General features: G+C 30.1%; 1 protein-coding gene across 1 annotated transcript in view; it reads right to left on the bottom strand.

Moving 5' to 3' along the window:
• Positions 1 to 18,046, bottom strand: part of LOC140044138 (uncharacterized) — a 209,766-nt gene that overhangs the window by 36,784 nt on the left and 154,936 nt on the right. Inside the window, exons 6-11 of the mRNA XM_072088617.1 lie at positions 11,882 to 11,959; positions 11,538 to 11,567; positions 8,502 to 8,579; positions 8,025 to 8,054; positions 7,441 to 7,551; positions 318 to 405 (exon numbers count right to left, since the gene is read on the bottom strand). Coding sequence (XP_071944718.1) covers positions 318 to 405; positions 7,441 to 7,551; positions 8,025 to 8,054; positions 8,502 to 8,579; positions 11,538 to 11,567; positions 11,882 to 11,959 — 415 coding nt within the window. The remainder of the gene's footprint in view (positions 1 to 317; positions 406 to 7,440; positions 7,552 to 8,024; positions 8,055 to 8,501; positions 8,580 to 11,537; positions 11,568 to 11,881; positions 11,960 to 18,046) is intronic.

Below are 18,046 nucleotides of genomic sequence, written 5' to 3'. Positions count from 1 at the left end.
TCATCCCTATTCACAGTTATATTTTATGTTCAAAGTCTGATAAAGATAATCAACTATTTCTGAAAGTCTACCTTAGCTGGTTGGCCTTTAAAGGACAATTTTACCGATAACCATATTTTGACAATGTATAGGGATGTACATATGATTTCAGAACAATTGCGAGATTTACGATATCACCGCGCGCGCTCGCTGTACAACCGTCTCCGTAAATTACTGTGACGTCAAAGTGTGCTTAGCAAAATCTACCTCATGAGTTTTCTCGGTAAAGTTGTCCTTTAAAGGAAGAATTTAGAAAAATAAAATTAAACTTTACTCACTGTCAAAATATTTTAAAATCTTAATTTTTTCTGACTGGAATGTGCTGTCCACATTGTTTTTTACCATAGACTCTGGTGTCTCTCCTTTCTAAAAACAAATGTTTTTGTTTATTTATTTAAGCTTAAATATTAAGTTGATATACACTCAGACTCAACTAAAACAAAAACCTATTCTGGTTTTATAACAATAATATAAATTTGAACATAAATACTAAATAAATTTGAAATTCAGACACCCCAGCATTAAACAACTTTGGGTTTGATGATTTAAAAAGAATAGTTTTTCAATACAAATTATGTATGAAAAACTATTTTTTCAATCAGGTGTATAGTCTACGCTTTATGATGAGACATCGGAACATGCATTATTAAGCATGTAGGAAGTGGGTCAATGTATCCCATAGAGTTTTTAAATAATCTCATGGATACATACTATAATTACATTGCATGAATTTTTTCAGTTTCTATTCTAATAAAATATTAAAATAAATATTATATTTTTGATTCAAAATAAACATTATCAAATTTTAAAAATATGCAAATATACACCATATATAGTAAATATTTCTTGCTGTTTATTATTCAATTGTACATCTAACTAAAGTCAATTTGTTGATATTTAAAGAACAATTATTGGTCAAAAAAAAAAATGAAATTGTATATAAGGCATCAGACAATGGTACTGACTGATGTATATTTCTGTTTACCTGTATATTCAAACTGTACACTACCGTAATAATAGGAATATATAATTGGCTTTTTGAATGAATTTTTATGGATGTAATATGGTAACATGTAATTAAATAAATCCTCTCTAGATATGAAAATACATAATTAAATCTATATATTAATGCCTTTTCCCGTAATTTTACGTATCTCCTCCGAAGCTGCTGAATGTTACGGTACGTGCTCACATTTGGCAGGCTGATGTTTATTGAGGGGCCACACACGATAGGCTATATCACTTTCCTTAAATTTAAGGATAGACACTAAAAAAATGGCAAAAAATAACAGTAATTTGACATGTTTTGTGAGTTGTTACGTACAGTATTTCAAAGTAAGGAATACTGTAAAACCAGAAACTTTCGCGACATGAAACTTTCGCGAATCGGTTAAATCGGCAATTTGAAAATAAAGTACAAGTAAATATACTGTACTGTAAAAAAATCGTGTCAATTCATGGTGGGTGCGACCTTCGTATATAGCGAATGTTGAGTCGATCCAGAAACGATACAGACAAAAAAGATCTTACAAAATTCTTTCTAAATATAGTATCAGAACGTTCAGTCAGTCACTCAAAAAGACTGAAGAACGTAATTAATGCAGACCTAGTTTTTTTTGGTCACATGGCATGAAACACGATACTCTCTGGCTGTTTTACCGCAATCTCTCACATGACAGTAATTAGGATCGTGTACCTGGATTTTGTGTCACATGGCATGAAACGTAATACTCTCTCTTGTTCAGACTCACGGCGTTAAGGTGCCGTTATGTAAGCGGCGTACATACATTTGTGTCTGAACTAGGCCGCGGATTAGCGTGAGAGAGACGTTACGCCGCGCCAGTGGTGTTAATAACTCTGGCAGTAGAGTGTAGATTTAATAACTCTAATCCAGTGATGCACCAGTGATTTTAACCTTAACCAATAAAAAGACACAACCACGATTAGCAGACAGCAACTACCTGTACCCTAGTATACGACAGCGAAATAGCTATGTCAAATGTATTTTCAGGTTTTCAATTTTAAAGAACAGTAAAGTTGGCGTCAGTGATATGATATTTTCATAAATTAAGTCAATTAATCAGATAATTGTCTGTGTAATAATTAAGTTTTAAATTATTTTGAATTAAAATGCAATTCTACAAGTATTAAGAACAAATCAGTATATTTGAAGGTAACATTATATAAATAAAAATAACAAAAAAACAATTTTACGATGTAAACTTTAATTTGTCATGAATTTATACATATATAGTTTACCTCCGCCAAGGAGGTAAATACGAAAGCCCATTAATGCCATTTGAAGTATATGTTTTTCGAACGTAATCCGTTATAACGAATTAGTAATTCGTTTGAACGGATTAATAATTCGTTTGAAGTATATGTTTTTCGAACGTAATCCGTTATAACGAATTAGTAATTCGTTTGAACGGATTAATAATTCGTTTGAATTAAAATGCAATTCTACAAGTATTAAGAACAAATCAGTATATTTGAATTAGTAATTCGTTTGAACGGATTAATAATTCGTCTGAAGTATATGTTTTTTGAACGTAATCCGTTATAACAAATTAGTAATTCGTTTGAACGGATTCATAATTCGTTTGAATTAAAATGCAATTCTACAAGTATTAAGAACAAATCAGTATATTTGAAGGTAACATTATATAAATAAAAATAACAAAAAAACAATTTTACGATGTAAACTTTAATTTGTCATGAATTTATACATAAATAGTTTACCTCCGCCAAGGAGGTATATACGAAAGCCCATTATTAATGCCATTTGAAGTATATGTTTTTCGAACGTAATCCGTTATAACGAATTAGTAATTCGTTTGAACGGATTAATAATTCGTTTGAACGGATTAATAATCTGTTAATTACTAATTTGTTTAAACGGATTACTAATTTGTTCAAACGGATTACTAATCCGTTCAAACGAATTACTAATTTGTTTAAACGGATTACTAATTCGTTCAAACGAATTACTAATTTGTTTAAACGGATTACTAATTCGTTCAAACGAATTACTAATTTGTTTAAACGGATTAGTAATCCGTTCAAACGAATTACTAATTCATTCAAACGAATTAGTAATCCGTTTAAACGAATTAATAATTTGTTTAAACAAATTAGGAATCCGTTCAAACGGATTAGTAATTTGTTTAAACGGATTACTAATCTGTTTAAACGAATTACTAATTCGTTTAAACGAATTATTAATCCGTTTAAACAAATTATTAATTTGTTTAAACAAATTACTAATTTGTTTAAACGGATTACTAATTCGTTCAAACGAATTACTAATTCGTTCAAACGAATTACTAATTCGTTCAAACAGATTAGTAATCCGTTTAAACAAATTATTAATTTGTTTAAACAAATTATTAATTTGTTTAAACGGATTACTAATTCGTTTGAACGAATTAGTAATTCGTTAAACAAATTAGTAATCCGTTTAAACAAATTAGTAATTCGTTTGAACGAATTAGTAATTCGTTTGAACAAATTAGTAATCCGTTTAAACAAATTTGTAATTCGTTTGAACGGATTAGTAATCCGTTTAAACGAATTACAACATATACTTTAAATGGCACTTGTTGTATATGTTGCAATTCGTTTGAACGGATTACTAATTCGTTTGAACAGATTATTAATCCGTTCAAACGAATTACTAATTTGTTAGAACGGATTACGTTCGAAAAACATATACTTAAAATGGCATTAATGGGCTTTCGTAGGTATATGTAACCAATCGCGTGTGTTTGTTACTTGGCAAAAAAAAATGTTGCCAAGTATAGTATTTACTTTGTTATGTATGTATGTTTGTATGTATGTATGTATGTTTGTTTGTATGTTTGTTTGTATGTATGTTTGTTTGTTTGTTAGCACGATAGCGCCTACCGTTTTCAAGTTATCGTTCTGAATCTGTGGGTGTAGATAGGTATATACTTTTAGACCATACCTATTGAAAATCAACAAAATTGGTTTATTAATAACTTCACGAATAACAAAAATGATATTATTTTCACACCGGCTAGTGTTAAAAGATAGGAGACAATTTTCAAAAGTCAGCGAGCAGTCTTAAAATAACAAGTTTACTGAAATTGCATTTTCTCGAGAACTACTAGTCCAAAAACATAATTTTTGTACAAGAGGCAAGAGTTATAAATTGTGATTTGTAATTTTCAAAACATAATTTGATTTAAGGTACAGGTTTTTTAATACGAGTAGTTTTAAAAAACCTATTTCTTTTCAAATCCATTGTTTTTCGCGTTGCTGTTCTATTGTTATTCAAATTAATCTATTGTTAGTACCAGCGTGTGTCCTTCCTTTTACATAGGGGTATACTTACAGAACATGCCTATTGATTTTCAGTAAAATTGATAAATATTTGTCATGTCACAAAAACTTATCTTCCGTACGATATATTAAATAGTATGCATTCTGTCTTCTTTTAACATGGACATATTCTTTGATATGGACCAAAATATTAGTCGCCTGGTCGAGTGGTTAAGCTTACTCCATGGGTTAAGGCAGGGGCGCTGAAAATCAGCACAAGACAGACAAGACACTCCTCAACTCCTGGTTAATCTTGATTTTAGAAAGATCATTGTTGCAATGACGGAGTTTGTTTGTATTACAAATTATTTAAACCAATTATAAACCCCATCTGGATTTGAATCATGTTAAAACTAATACCTAAAGCAAGAATTTTTTCAAAAGCCGGCGAGCAGTCTTAAAGTAACAAGTAGCTGAAATTGCATTTTCTCGAGAACTACTTGTCCAAAAAACTTCATTTTTGTACAAGAGGCAAGAGTTATAATTTGTGATTTGTAAATTTAAAACATAATTTGATTTAATGTGCACCTTTTTGATGCGAGTAGTAAAACCAATTTATTTTCAAATTCACTCGTTTGATTTTTGCGTTACTGTTCTATTGTTAGTCAACTGAAGCTATTGTTAATTTAAAGGCTTGTTACATAACCATTACACCAAACTCGCATACACATGCTTGAAATGAAATTAGCCTAAATCACAAACAGCATTAAGACAAACACAAATATAATATATTATATCTTTTCCCGGAGAAATCTTATGTAGGAGAATTTTACAGTAGGCGGAGGTATGCACTCTCCGAGTGGCTTTCTAGTTCTATCTACTTTGACCTGATCGGAGTGTTTTAAACGTAAGGCATTGGAATGTTGATCGTTGTGTCTGAACACCTTGGCTTTTAACGCCACGGATTACTGTACGCCTTGCATAGATAACGCTACTTTAACGCCATGAGTCTGAACCTACCCTTATACTAAACTGTTCTCACTACTCACGTTGTTTCCACGCCAAATTCTAGCCTTTTTCTTTACACACATCATAATAATAATTTAAAAGGCCTATGTTATATTTTGTTGGTATCCTCCCTCTAGCCTACAGTAGGTGTCGTTTTTATAATTCGCTAACCCAATGTAGGATTAAATAATTTATAGTGTAGACCGCTGAAACTAGGCTAGCCTCATACCCTGCGTGAACTGAGGCCAACTGATTTTCAGCCAAATTAGGATAACCGATGCGTAGGGCGGCTAAAAAAATTGACGTCTTCTAGCTTTAGATAGGATTTTAATTAATAATTTACTTTTTGCATTGTCCATGCTTCTAAAGGCAATGACAATGGTGGTTACTAACCCTACGAACCACCTTATGATGGACGAGTAGATAATTATCATAACAATACATCGTATGACCTACGATCAACCTAAGTGTAGGCTATAAAAGGTTACGCAAAGATACAAGCATGTGATGTCCTTTGTGTTTACCGACAGTAGGCCTACGCGATGAACAAACAACTATCGCTATCAGTATATAGCCGTGCGTGTACTGGAATATGCTTCCTACTGAATTTTGCGTACTCAATACTTCCTTATTTGCGGCATGAAGCTTTCACGAATTTCAATCACTCGCGAAATTTGTTTAATAAGTCTAATGCTCACGAAAGTTTCTGGTTTTACAATACTTCGTGTATAACAAAATCAATGGACGTAAGTAGTTCCGAATTTTATTCTTGACAATTTGTTTGTTTAAATAAAAAATAATTTGTCAGGGGCCGGGAAGAGTGCGCTTTTATTATACTTAATCATACCATGCAAATTATTATTAAGGCAAACAAGACTGCGTGTGGGGCGCGGCATGGGTTACTGCTAGATCACAATTTAATTACAGAAGTGCCAATAGGTAACAAATCTCGCACACAAAAACATTTGAAAAATATCAAAACCATTGAAAAAATTATAAAATGTAAATGAAGACACACACACTCTCGCCGCATTGCTTGTATCCGTAGGCAAGATACTTTACTTACGTTTGCCTCTCTCCACCAAGGTGTATGGGTACCCGATTAGATCAAAAGACACAACTTTGCGCTGATGTAGCTGCATTATAGAAGCATGTTTCCATACGTGTTTGATCCTAAAAATGACTGGGGTAATAATGCTCAGCGCATTGAGAGCATGCTTATATGCGCTATATAAGAATGAACTATTATTATTATTAAACAAAAACTTATTCCAAATGGTTTGATATATTGTTGAACATGAAAACAACTTAACAATTCGTGATTCTGCACCAATGTGTTTTTATTTCGATTTATGTCCACTTTTTTGTTGTATTTATATGTATCAAATAATTAAACACCCGAAAAACACCCATTTTATACTTTCGTTATATATTATTTGCGTGCATCATCTACACAAGCAGATTTTTTTAGCGTCTTTCGTAAAGTCTGAACAGTCAAAAATAAAGTCTAAAGTTCCATATCCAGTATTGCTTTCATTTTTTAGCTTACAGATATTTCATAGTGAAGGATAGTATATAACAAAATGAATGTCCGTAAATACAGTAGTTCCAAATTTTATTCTTGAAGGTACTTTTATCAGAGTGCACTTTTATTATACTTGCCCATGCAAAGTATAAGCACATATTAAGGCAGGAAAAGACTGTGTCGAACACGGGTTACTGCTAGTAAATAATCAATATCAAAAAGTAAAAATAATAAGTAAAAATTATATCAAAATGCTTGGTAAATTGTAGATCATGGAAGTCAATGTATTCTACTACAATTAATACAAAATAAAAGATCTAAAATATTGCAAAGAATCCTATTATTGACAAAGAACATGAAAATGATGAGATAGGTTTGAAAATGATGAGATAGGTTTTCTGACAGATAGATAATTATTGATGGGACAACCTATTTGGTATATTAGTGTTTTTCTTGTTAAATAAACAGATATTTTGTGTTAATTGAAATTAATACTGATGTTATAATTACTTAATATTGGCAAACGCTAATATTTCTTCAACAAAATAGAACAGCAACATTCCTAATAATTTTCTGTAGATTACCTTATTTTGCAATATTGTTAATGAACAATTTTTTATGAGACAAGTCACAATTTCTAATGTAGGTTCATTATATCCACGACTCAGATATATATGCAGTGCAGTGTTTCCTTCCTGGAAAGAGATAATAATCATGAAGTATACAAATATTGATTACAGATTCCTGCATTATATTCACAAATACTATAGGGTGTGCTTTGGTGTTGTTGAACCTTAGGAAATGTATTAAGTGAATGTATGTAGGAATATTGAGTAAGAGTGAGAAAAAGAGATTTAGAACTGAAATACCAGTAACTGAATATCAGTCACACATTAATTAGAACAATTATATCAGAACAATTAATACTTTGTTGTCATTACTAAACTGAGAAAACCATGTTTGTTTTTGTAATTCTACAATTTGTTAGACATTATAGATAACAATTATATTACAGCATCATATTATGTATCTGTATCAAATAATTATAGGAAAAATGTAAACTGTGATGCTGTATTGTGACACAAACTTTTAAAATATTTCCATATAATATATAGAAATCACATGTAAAGAAATAATTGTTCTAAAAAATCCTGCAACTGTACCTTACCTTATTTTGCGATGCCAATATTGCATTGTCCTTGTTTTCATCATGGAAAGAAATCATAATCATAGGTTTAAAAATACTGATTAAACAAAAAATGTTAAATTGATGTTCTGTTACATCCTGCTGACAATTTAATTCCCAACTGTGTTATGGCAGGCATAAAAATATGGTTCTATTATAATAAATTCACTGATACTAGTCTAGGGTATGCTTGTAGCACCAGCTTTACCCTCTTTAAGATGGTTGTTTTATAATAAATTCACTGATACTAGGGTAGCACTAGCTTACCCTCTTTAAAGATGGTTGTTTTATAATAAATTCACTGATACTAGGGTATGCTTGTAGCACTAGCTTACCCTCTTTAGGAACATGGTTTTAAGCTTTAATTATTTTCTTTATTCAAATACTTAAACATTAGTTTATGTAAGCTATTTCTTACAATTGTCTGTATTACCTTAGTTGGAAATGTTAATACTGTACCTTTATGAGACAATTCACTATTTCAGAAGTAGGATTGGGGGTTGTAATCAGGTATTCATGTAGTGGATTGTTTCCATTCTGTTGAAAAAACAATCATATAATCAAGTTTACAATGCTAATTTACAGATAAAAATGTGAATTGGTTTTCTATGATGGCAGGCACAGAAAAAAAATGTAAAATGTGATGCTGTATTTATCCTATCCTTCAAAATAATTCCATAATTCACATGTGATAAAATAATTTGTTTAACTATCTTAAAAAAGTAAATATTTAACATCTTTCCAACACAAACACTAATGTTTAATTATTGTCATCTTTGGGAAGATGGTTTGCTTTATTTGTTTGTTTATTATTTTATTTTATTCAATCGAAACCAACAGCGATAATTACCGCCCCTAACAGGTTTGATACAAACACAGCCAGGACTGTTTGAAGCACATTGATTGGTCCTAACATTGATCAAGGGCTTCTCACGTCCAGACGTGACCTCCTTGACCAGAAGAAAGGCATAGGCCAATACGTCTGAGGCAGATACTAGATGCAATGGCTGCCATAAGAGTCAGCAATGCTGATTTCAAATGCCTAACGGGACCCCAGCTACATCTCAGCAAACACAGAACGTTTGTAAACGTAATCGAAACGTTTGCATTTGGGTTTTTTAAGGTTTGGTTTTTCTAAAACGTTTCTGTGTAGAAATAAATTATATATTCGAACAATGTTGCATGAAAACGTTTACAGAACGTTATATATAACGAAATAATTACCAATTTTCAGAACAGTTGTGATCATATTTTCGAAACGATTTTAAAACATTGTTTTTTAACATTGCAGTTTATAAGAATTACGTTACATAAAGACACAGAAAAAACGTTATAATAACGAATGCAAAATACTAAAAAAGTCTGACAAATAGAAGAATGAAATCAAACGTTTACATGAAGTAAACAAATATTGATTACAGATTCCTGCATTATATTCACTAATACTATAGGGTGTGCTTTGGTGTTGTTGAACCTTAGGAAATGTATTAAGTGAATGTATGTAGGAATATTGAGTAAGAGTGAGAAAAAGAGATTTAGAACTCAAATACCAGTAACTGAATATCAGTCACACATTAATTAGAACAATTACATCAGAACAATTAATAATTCGTTGTTATTACTAAACTGAGAAAACCATGTTTGTTCTTGTAATTCTACAATTTGTTAAATATTTTAGATAAACATTATATTACAGCATCATATTATGTATATGTATCATATATAGAAAAAATGTAAACTGTGATGCTGTATTGTGACACAAACTTTTAAAATAATTCCATATATATAGCAATCACATGTAAAGAAATAATTGTTCTAAAGAATTCTGCAACTGTTCCTTACCAAATATCACTGATGTTCCGAAATATGTATATACACAAGTTACAAATCTAATATATAATTTTATTTGGAACAATAAAAGGGAAAAGATAAAAAGAAAAACTCTAATTGGTGATGTTGAGATGGAAGGCATTAAAATGCCTGATTTTACTCTTCGTGTTAATGCACTCATGTGTGGCTGGTTAAAAAGAATTATGAATGATGATGGTGCTAAATGGAAAAATATTCCAATGTATTATATTAAAAAAATATGTGATGTTAATGTTTTACTTAATATTGCATGTTATAACATTATTGATGTTAATTCTGATAAAATTCCACTGTTTTACAAAAATATGATAAAAGTACATAAATTATAACAGAATCTCTAAAAAAAACCTGAAACTTATAACGATATAATGAATGAGCAACTGTGGGGAAACCACTACGTTAAACTAAAAAAAAAATCGCTTTTCTACAAGCATTGGATTGACAGTGGCATTATCAGTATTGAAGACATTGTTAATAAGAACACTTTTTTAACATCAAACGAAATACTCGTGGAACTACAATGTAAAACAAACTGGTTAAATGAGTATTTGTGCATTATTAAGGCAATACCAATTCAATGGAAACGTATTATTAAGGAGGTAGATATTTTCAATTGTGATGATAATGATGAATTAGTTGGGACCAAGTATGAGATTAATACTACCAAACTAATATACTCATGGTTTGTGAAAGAATATTCCATTATTCCAATGTCACAACTAAAATGGGAAGAGTACTTCAATGATAACAACATTGATTGGAAAACTTCTTGGTTACGGAAAGTATAATGAAAGATAAGAAACTAGCACAATTCAATAAGATGTTACATAGAATACTGCCTACCAACAAACGGCTGTATCAGTGGAAAGTTAAGGAAACACAAACGTGTGACAAATGTGGAGAAATTGAAAATGAAAATCATTTGTTTTTTAGTTGTAGATTTATTCAGAAATATTGGAGGAAAATGCTTAGTATCTTTGTAAGTTTAAATCACAATAATATATCATATAAACAATTAATACTAGGAACGGGAGATAAGCTAATAGATTATATTTACACTTTTGCAGCATGTACTATTTATAGAATAAAAATGTTATCTGCACTAAATAAGCCAGTGGGTAAATCTTTATGGAATTCATTTAAAAGCAATATGTTATATAACATTGAATGTGAAACATATAACAATAAAGAAACAAGTATAGAAAAATGGGTAGCTTTAAGAAATAAGATTATGATAATATAATTTCTAATTTGATACGATTAACCGAAAAAGAATTACAGTGATACGGGTTACTGGTGGTACTGAGCTATTATTGTTTTTTTTATCATGTATATAAATATATTGTATAATCCGGGTTGGAAAATGAAAACAAACAAATGAAAATGTGTGAACTATTTTAAAACGGGATAGATGATAATGATGATCCTGTCAAGTGTATAACAAAATATAAGAAAATTAATGAAAAAAGGAGTAATACAGAACTCATATATGTAAAAATGTTACTTATGAACTGTAACGACATTTACAAGTTAAATAATACGATTTTATGTAATATGAGATAATATGAATGTGAATAAAAGTGGTGTTTGCGCCACAAAAGAGAAAAAAACAAAACTGTTCCTTACCTTATTTTGCGATGCCAATATTGCATTGTCCTAGTTTTCATCATGGAAAGAAATCATAATCATAGGTTTAAAAATACTGATTAAATAAAGAATGTTAAATTGATGTTCTGTGATATCCTGCTGACAATTTAATTCCCTACTGTGTTATGGCAGGCATAAAAATATGGTTGTATTATAATAAATTCACTGATACTAGGGTATGCTTGTAGCACTAGCTTACCCTCTTTAAGAACATGGTTTTAAGCTTTAATTATTTTCTTTATTCAAATACTTAAACATTAGTTTCTGTAAGCTATTTCTTACAATTGTCTGTATTATTTTAGTTGGCAATGTTAATACTGTACCTTTATGAGACAATTCACTATTTCAGAAGTAGGGTTGGGGGTATTAATCAAGTATTCATGTAGTGGATTGTTTCCATTCTGTGGTAAAAAAAATCATAATAATCAAGTTTACAATGCTAATTTACAGATAAAAATGTGAAATTGGTTTTCTGTGATGGCAGGCACAGAAAAAAAAATGTAAAATGTGATGCTGTATTTATCTTATCCTTAAAAATAATTCCATAATTCACATGTGATAAAATAATTTGTTTTAACTATCTTAAATGGTAACGATGTTAATCTATTTCCAACACAATCACTTTAATGCAAATAAAATATAAAAACCCATGTTTTCACATATCATAAACTAATAGTCCATTCATTACAATTTTTGTGGCAAACCCTATGTTTAGACATTAGACCATAAAACACGCTACTAAAAATGTAAAGGTTTTGGTATTTATAATAGTAAATATGGGTATGCCAAATGGCGGAAAATACAATATTTCAATTATTAAACAATACATGAATTTATTACAAACGTTGTGCGGATATTTAGCATATTTTCTTTTTCTTCTTATCGAGAGTCTTAATAGGGATTAGAAATATCAGGATATTTTTTCTGTATATTCACAATTGGTTTTGCCATTATCAGCATAGTTGGGAGGTCTGTTGAACCCACAAATGTAAAAACGCCCACAAATACATTTGTGGTTGTTTTCACATTTGTGGGTGATGCGTTTTAACATTAGTGGTTGTTTTCACATTTGTGGGCGTTTTCACATTTGTGGGTTCAACAAGGTCTGCTCTTTATAAGTTATTTAACTGAATGATTCAGATTTCCATTTCAATTTCTAGATTGAATTACAAATTGAGAATAATCCTGACATCTGTTAAAAAAATAACATTTACTTATGAAACAGATTGAATTGGGACAAAATTGAGCAAAGTTAGAATATGATGTGGTTCATTGGATAACAAATTATGGAAAATATTCTTTCTTTCATTCAATTGAGATTCGAGCTGTGCGCATGCGTAGATCAATATTGAAATAGAGATGGCTACAGAGTATAATAATAAAGCATAGGTTATAGGATTAAACGCCCTTATTAAATAACTTATATGAAGCATGGGTGGGTGTGGACGGGCACATAATCTCTACCCACTACCATTACTTCATGATGTCAAAATATCCGATAGGTCCAATATATCTCAGCATAAATTATACAACCCACAATCTTCCTATCAGTTTAAAATCGCTGTGATATTAGATATTGTCATCTTTGAAGGAATGGTTTTTTAAATAGGTCTACCAAAAATCACACAATTTAATAATAAAAATAATTATTATTATTAATTATAATTATGATGAACCAGATATAAAAAAAGAAAAAAAAAGAATAGAATAATTTACTAGAGTAGGTGAAAGATTGTTGCCATACAGTATTACTGAAATTGTCTGTACTAGATGGTACGCTCTCTTCGCTCGCGTACCATCTAGGTCGTGCTCACAGATGGTTCTCGAATACATAATAATTTCAGCGTTAAAAAACTGGCGATTTCAAATGTACGTACCACAGGACAATAATACATGTCGTTTACAGGAACGAATAAATAGACACTGTGATTTATGTACTCAACTAAAATTAGCACCCTGGGAATTACTTCCGAAAGAGAAACTTGTCACAAAATGAGACCAATTGTTTAAGTCAAATTTAAACAAACTTAATTTGTGTTTTGTATGTAACATTAGGGTTGAGGGATGGGAAAGAGGATGGGTGCAAAGAGGAATAATTTTTTAATATATTCTTTATCCATGTAGTAACGAAATATTAATTGTTTTCATGTTTTACAAATAATATACCACTAAACACAGTAAAACATTGCGATGTAATACTTTGTTGAAACTATCTCCGTCCTAGTCGATTGAAATAGTATAGTACATGTAACGATACATCACTACGACGTGTATATGTTTATATAATGTAAAACAATTTGTGAAAACCACCTCTATTCGTGGCAAATCATAAATTCGATTTAATCGTCAATAATATTAAATTATCTAACTCAACTTAATTAGTAGGCCTAATGGTTTTCAATTGTTTCTTAGCGCCAATTCATACTTAAGTTGGTTTCTAACCCTACCCACCAAAGTTGTTCTGCGTTTAGGGCATGTGATGCACCGTAGGCCTATCCTCTACTGGCTTTACAACGCTACTCATGCCAGTGAGGGAAGGGTGATGATGTCACGTGGGTGGTTTAACTGCAATAATAAAGATTTGTTTATTTTTTTATTTTATTTTTTTTTTTGGTGTATTAAAATCTTTTTCAAAAGAAAACAAAGAGATGAATCTATTAAAATAAAGAAGATTTAATTTTAATTTTATGACTATTTATTTGATGTTAAATTATGGTTTTATGGAATGAAACTACAAAACAGTATTCGCTGTATAAATGCTGTATTCAGGTTGGATAAGGTATTCAGATTAAGGTGTAGTATAATTATTCAGATGGGTATTGTAAATACTATCTATACATGTTGGTAGTGTATTACTACAAAATGTGAACATATATTGTTATAGTAGTATAAATAATCAAAATACTACTGATATGACCATTCTAAAACTTCTGGTGAATTTCTCTAAATAAATCAATGATTAAAAATGTATAATAATGGCATTTCAACTAAGTATTAAATAGGCTGTGTACATCATAAGTTAACAGTTTTTAGTCTCATTGAGCTTTATAGCTCCATGATTTGGTAGACTGCAATTGTATATTAAGAACAGCACTTAAAATTGATAAAATATAATAGAAATACAATTGAAAGTTTCTAATGTAAATGATTTTAATTAAGATAATTTACATTGTCAGATCTCACTCTGAATACATTTAACGATTTCACATATAAACATCAGTGTGGTAAAATAGATTTAACATTCAATCCAATGGACGGAGTAAAGTTCATTGCATCATTTTGAAACCTTGCAACAATAAAAAATGGCTGATCAGTACGCAAAGGGAATACACATTGTAGTTTTTCATTTTTAGTTTTAATCATATTTTGTCTTTTTATATAGTATGTGTAGGCTGTGAATTCAATTCAATTTAATTTCAATTCAATAACATTTATTCAATAATGGTAAGACAAGAAAAACAAGCATCCTCGTAGCCTCTTTTTAAGGTTTTTATTAGGTGTTTTAATTCATCCTTTTGAACTTTGCTAACTAAACTTTAAATTTAAGTTAGTTATTTTAGTTAAAATAGTGTCACTTAATGACTATGCAACTAAAGGCACGATCACTGTTTTAAATTTTTTTTCATTTTTGAAACAAGTTTATTTTTAATCTTTGATATTTTGTGGATAAATAAAGTTTGAATTAAAAAGAATGTATAAACAAATATTAAGCTTTACAAAATCATTAAAGTTGATCTTTTTATATTGTGATTTTCAAATAGTTTACTGTTGACATTATTGCTTATACTTGAATGAATGCTATAAAGTAAGCATTGATAATCTGTCATTGTTCTAAAATATGAAAACTGTAGCAACACCAACATTACAGTGTGTAGATTTATATTTAAACGAGTTTGTTTGTTATTGTCTTATAATGATGAAGAAGATGAATAAATATAACAATGATAGAAGATGGAATCATTTTAATTATACTACAGACTGTGCAAAGCACTGGTGCTCACTGCTGTTACCTATTTAATAAAACATTCCATAATAATAACAATAATGCTTACATTTTGTAATCATTCCTGATGATGATAAAATAAAGATCGAAACGTTGAATCATGGCTTGCCTCTCGTTATTTGGAGTCAGTTTTATACTATGTTGTATTTATTATTATTTAAATAGATGATTAACAAGGCCATATACATGGCTGCAGTCACATGCGCAAATTTGAGTTAGTGTTTACCGACCGACCTACCGACCGACATATAGTGAGCTATAGAGTCTCATTTGCACATGACTAAAAATGCCAAATTAGACTAAGACAACAAATATTACCGTATAGCTCAGTGATTAAGTTCACTAATTACTGTAGGTTGACCCTGGTCTCCCCAACTTCAGGTTTTTTTTATGCATATACTGAAATAGACCGAATAATGAAATGAAATCATCTTCTAGTTTAATGCTGGTAATTGTTTTTTTTTTATTTTAAATGCTATTTCAATTAAAATGTGTTTCGTAAAAAAGGTCTAAAAAATTAAATTTAATTAAATTTTTTACAGATTTGTTGGCCTTTATTGAACAGTACACTGGTACTAAAAGTGTGAACAAAAAAAGAAATAAGTGATGAGTGAGGGCACTGTGTAATATAAAATGTATAGGCCCTTGTATTGTATTATGGAAAAAATAAGCACAAACTAAAAATTGGTCTAATATGGGTCTATATTACATCCTTTAATATCATTGCTCTTCACTATTTAATGATAAGGAGGTGGTGCACGGAGTTGGTAGTGTGTTGACAATAAAAGAGAGTATGGCAAAATGCATTACTAAAAATGATGAATAAAACATGTCAATACTAAAATATTCAGTACAACTAGCATCTTTGATCATTATAATACACAGGGATCATGAGGGCATTTTTAAGTGACTTGTCTAAAAAACAAATTTGTGAAAATTGCACTTTTAAAATACAAAATCATATTTAAGAACAATTGAAGGTTTGTGAAATTTTAAGTGTTTTTGTTAAAAATGCAATGTCCCCCTGAAAAAAAAAATTATTCTTAACAACATTTTAGTTGAAAGTGCCATTTAGACCAAAAATTTGATCCAAAAAAATGTATTTACCTGAACAAATTTTAAATTAAATATTTTAATGAAAAAATGTTCAAATTAGCTGCCAGCCAATGGGTTTTTGGTTGAATTTAACCATGAAAACATTTTTTTTTTCTACGGAAGTGATTACAGTTACTTTATTAAAACCCTACAAAACAACATATTCAAAATCTGATTTAATTAATCTTCATTTTTCATGATTTTGGGACAATACACCTTTTGATTAAATACTGTTTAAAAAAATAATATTAATTAAATAATGGTCAAGGCACTATTGTAAATGTTTTATAAAGTATTTCAAATGGAAATTTATGACCATAGCGTGAAAAAACATAACGTATATAGCAATATGTATTGATAATAATACACATTAAAGATTATATTTTAAATTAGAGCATATAACTGTACACTGTTGCTACAAAAAAACTGATATTGTTTTGCACACAACTATATTTAAGCCTAATTGTCAAAACTAGATGGTACGCTCGCTTCGCTCGCGTACCATCTAGGTCGTGCCCACAGATGGTTCTCGAATACATAATAATTTCAGCGTTAAAAAACTGGCGATTTCAAATGTACGTACCGCAGGACAATAATACATGTCGTTTACAGGAACGAATAAATAGACACTGTGATTTATGTACTCAACTAAAATTAGCACCCTATTACTTCTGAAAGAGAAACTTGTCACAAAATGAGACCAATTGTTTAAGTCAAATTTAAACAAACTTAATTTGTGTTTTGTATGTAACATTAGGGTTGAGGGATGGGGAAGAGGATGGGTGCAAAGAGGAACACTTTTTAAATATATTCTTTATCCATTTAGTAACGAAATATTAATTGTTTTCATGTTTTACAAATAATATACCACTACACACAGTAAAACATTGCGATTTAATACTTTGTTGAAACTATCACCGTCATAGTCGATTGAAATAGTACAGTACATGTAACGATACATCACTACGACGTGTATATGTTTATATAATGTAAAACAATTTGTGAAAACCACCTCTATTTCGGGGAAAATCATAAATTCGATTTAATCGTCAATAAATATTAAATTATCTAACTCAACTTAATTAGTAGGCCTAATGGTTTTCATTTGTTTCTTAGAGCCAATTCATACTTAAGTTGGTTCCTACCCTAATACCCACCAAAGTTGTTTTGCATTTATGGCATGTGATGTACCGTAGGCCTATCCTCTACTGGTTTTACAACGCTACTCATGCCAGTGAGGGAAGGGTGATGATGTGGGTGGTTTAACTGCAATAATAAAGATGTGTACATAATATACGGCGAGTGAAAACGCTAGCTCATTATCCGTTAAAAAAAATTTATATCCAACCTCTGCAGCACAGATTGAAAAAAAAAATGGATCTAATTTCTG

This window comes from Antedon mediterranea, chromosome 3 (assembly GCF_964355755.1).
Source record: "Antedon mediterranea chromosome 3, ecAntMedi1.1, whole genome shotgun sequence".
Taxonomy (NCBI): Eukaryota; Metazoa; Echinodermata; class Crinoidea; order Comatulida; family Antedonidae; genus Antedon; species Antedon mediterranea.
Note: the sequence above shows the minus strand (reverse complement) of the source record. Positions and strands in the feature narration are given on the sequence as shown.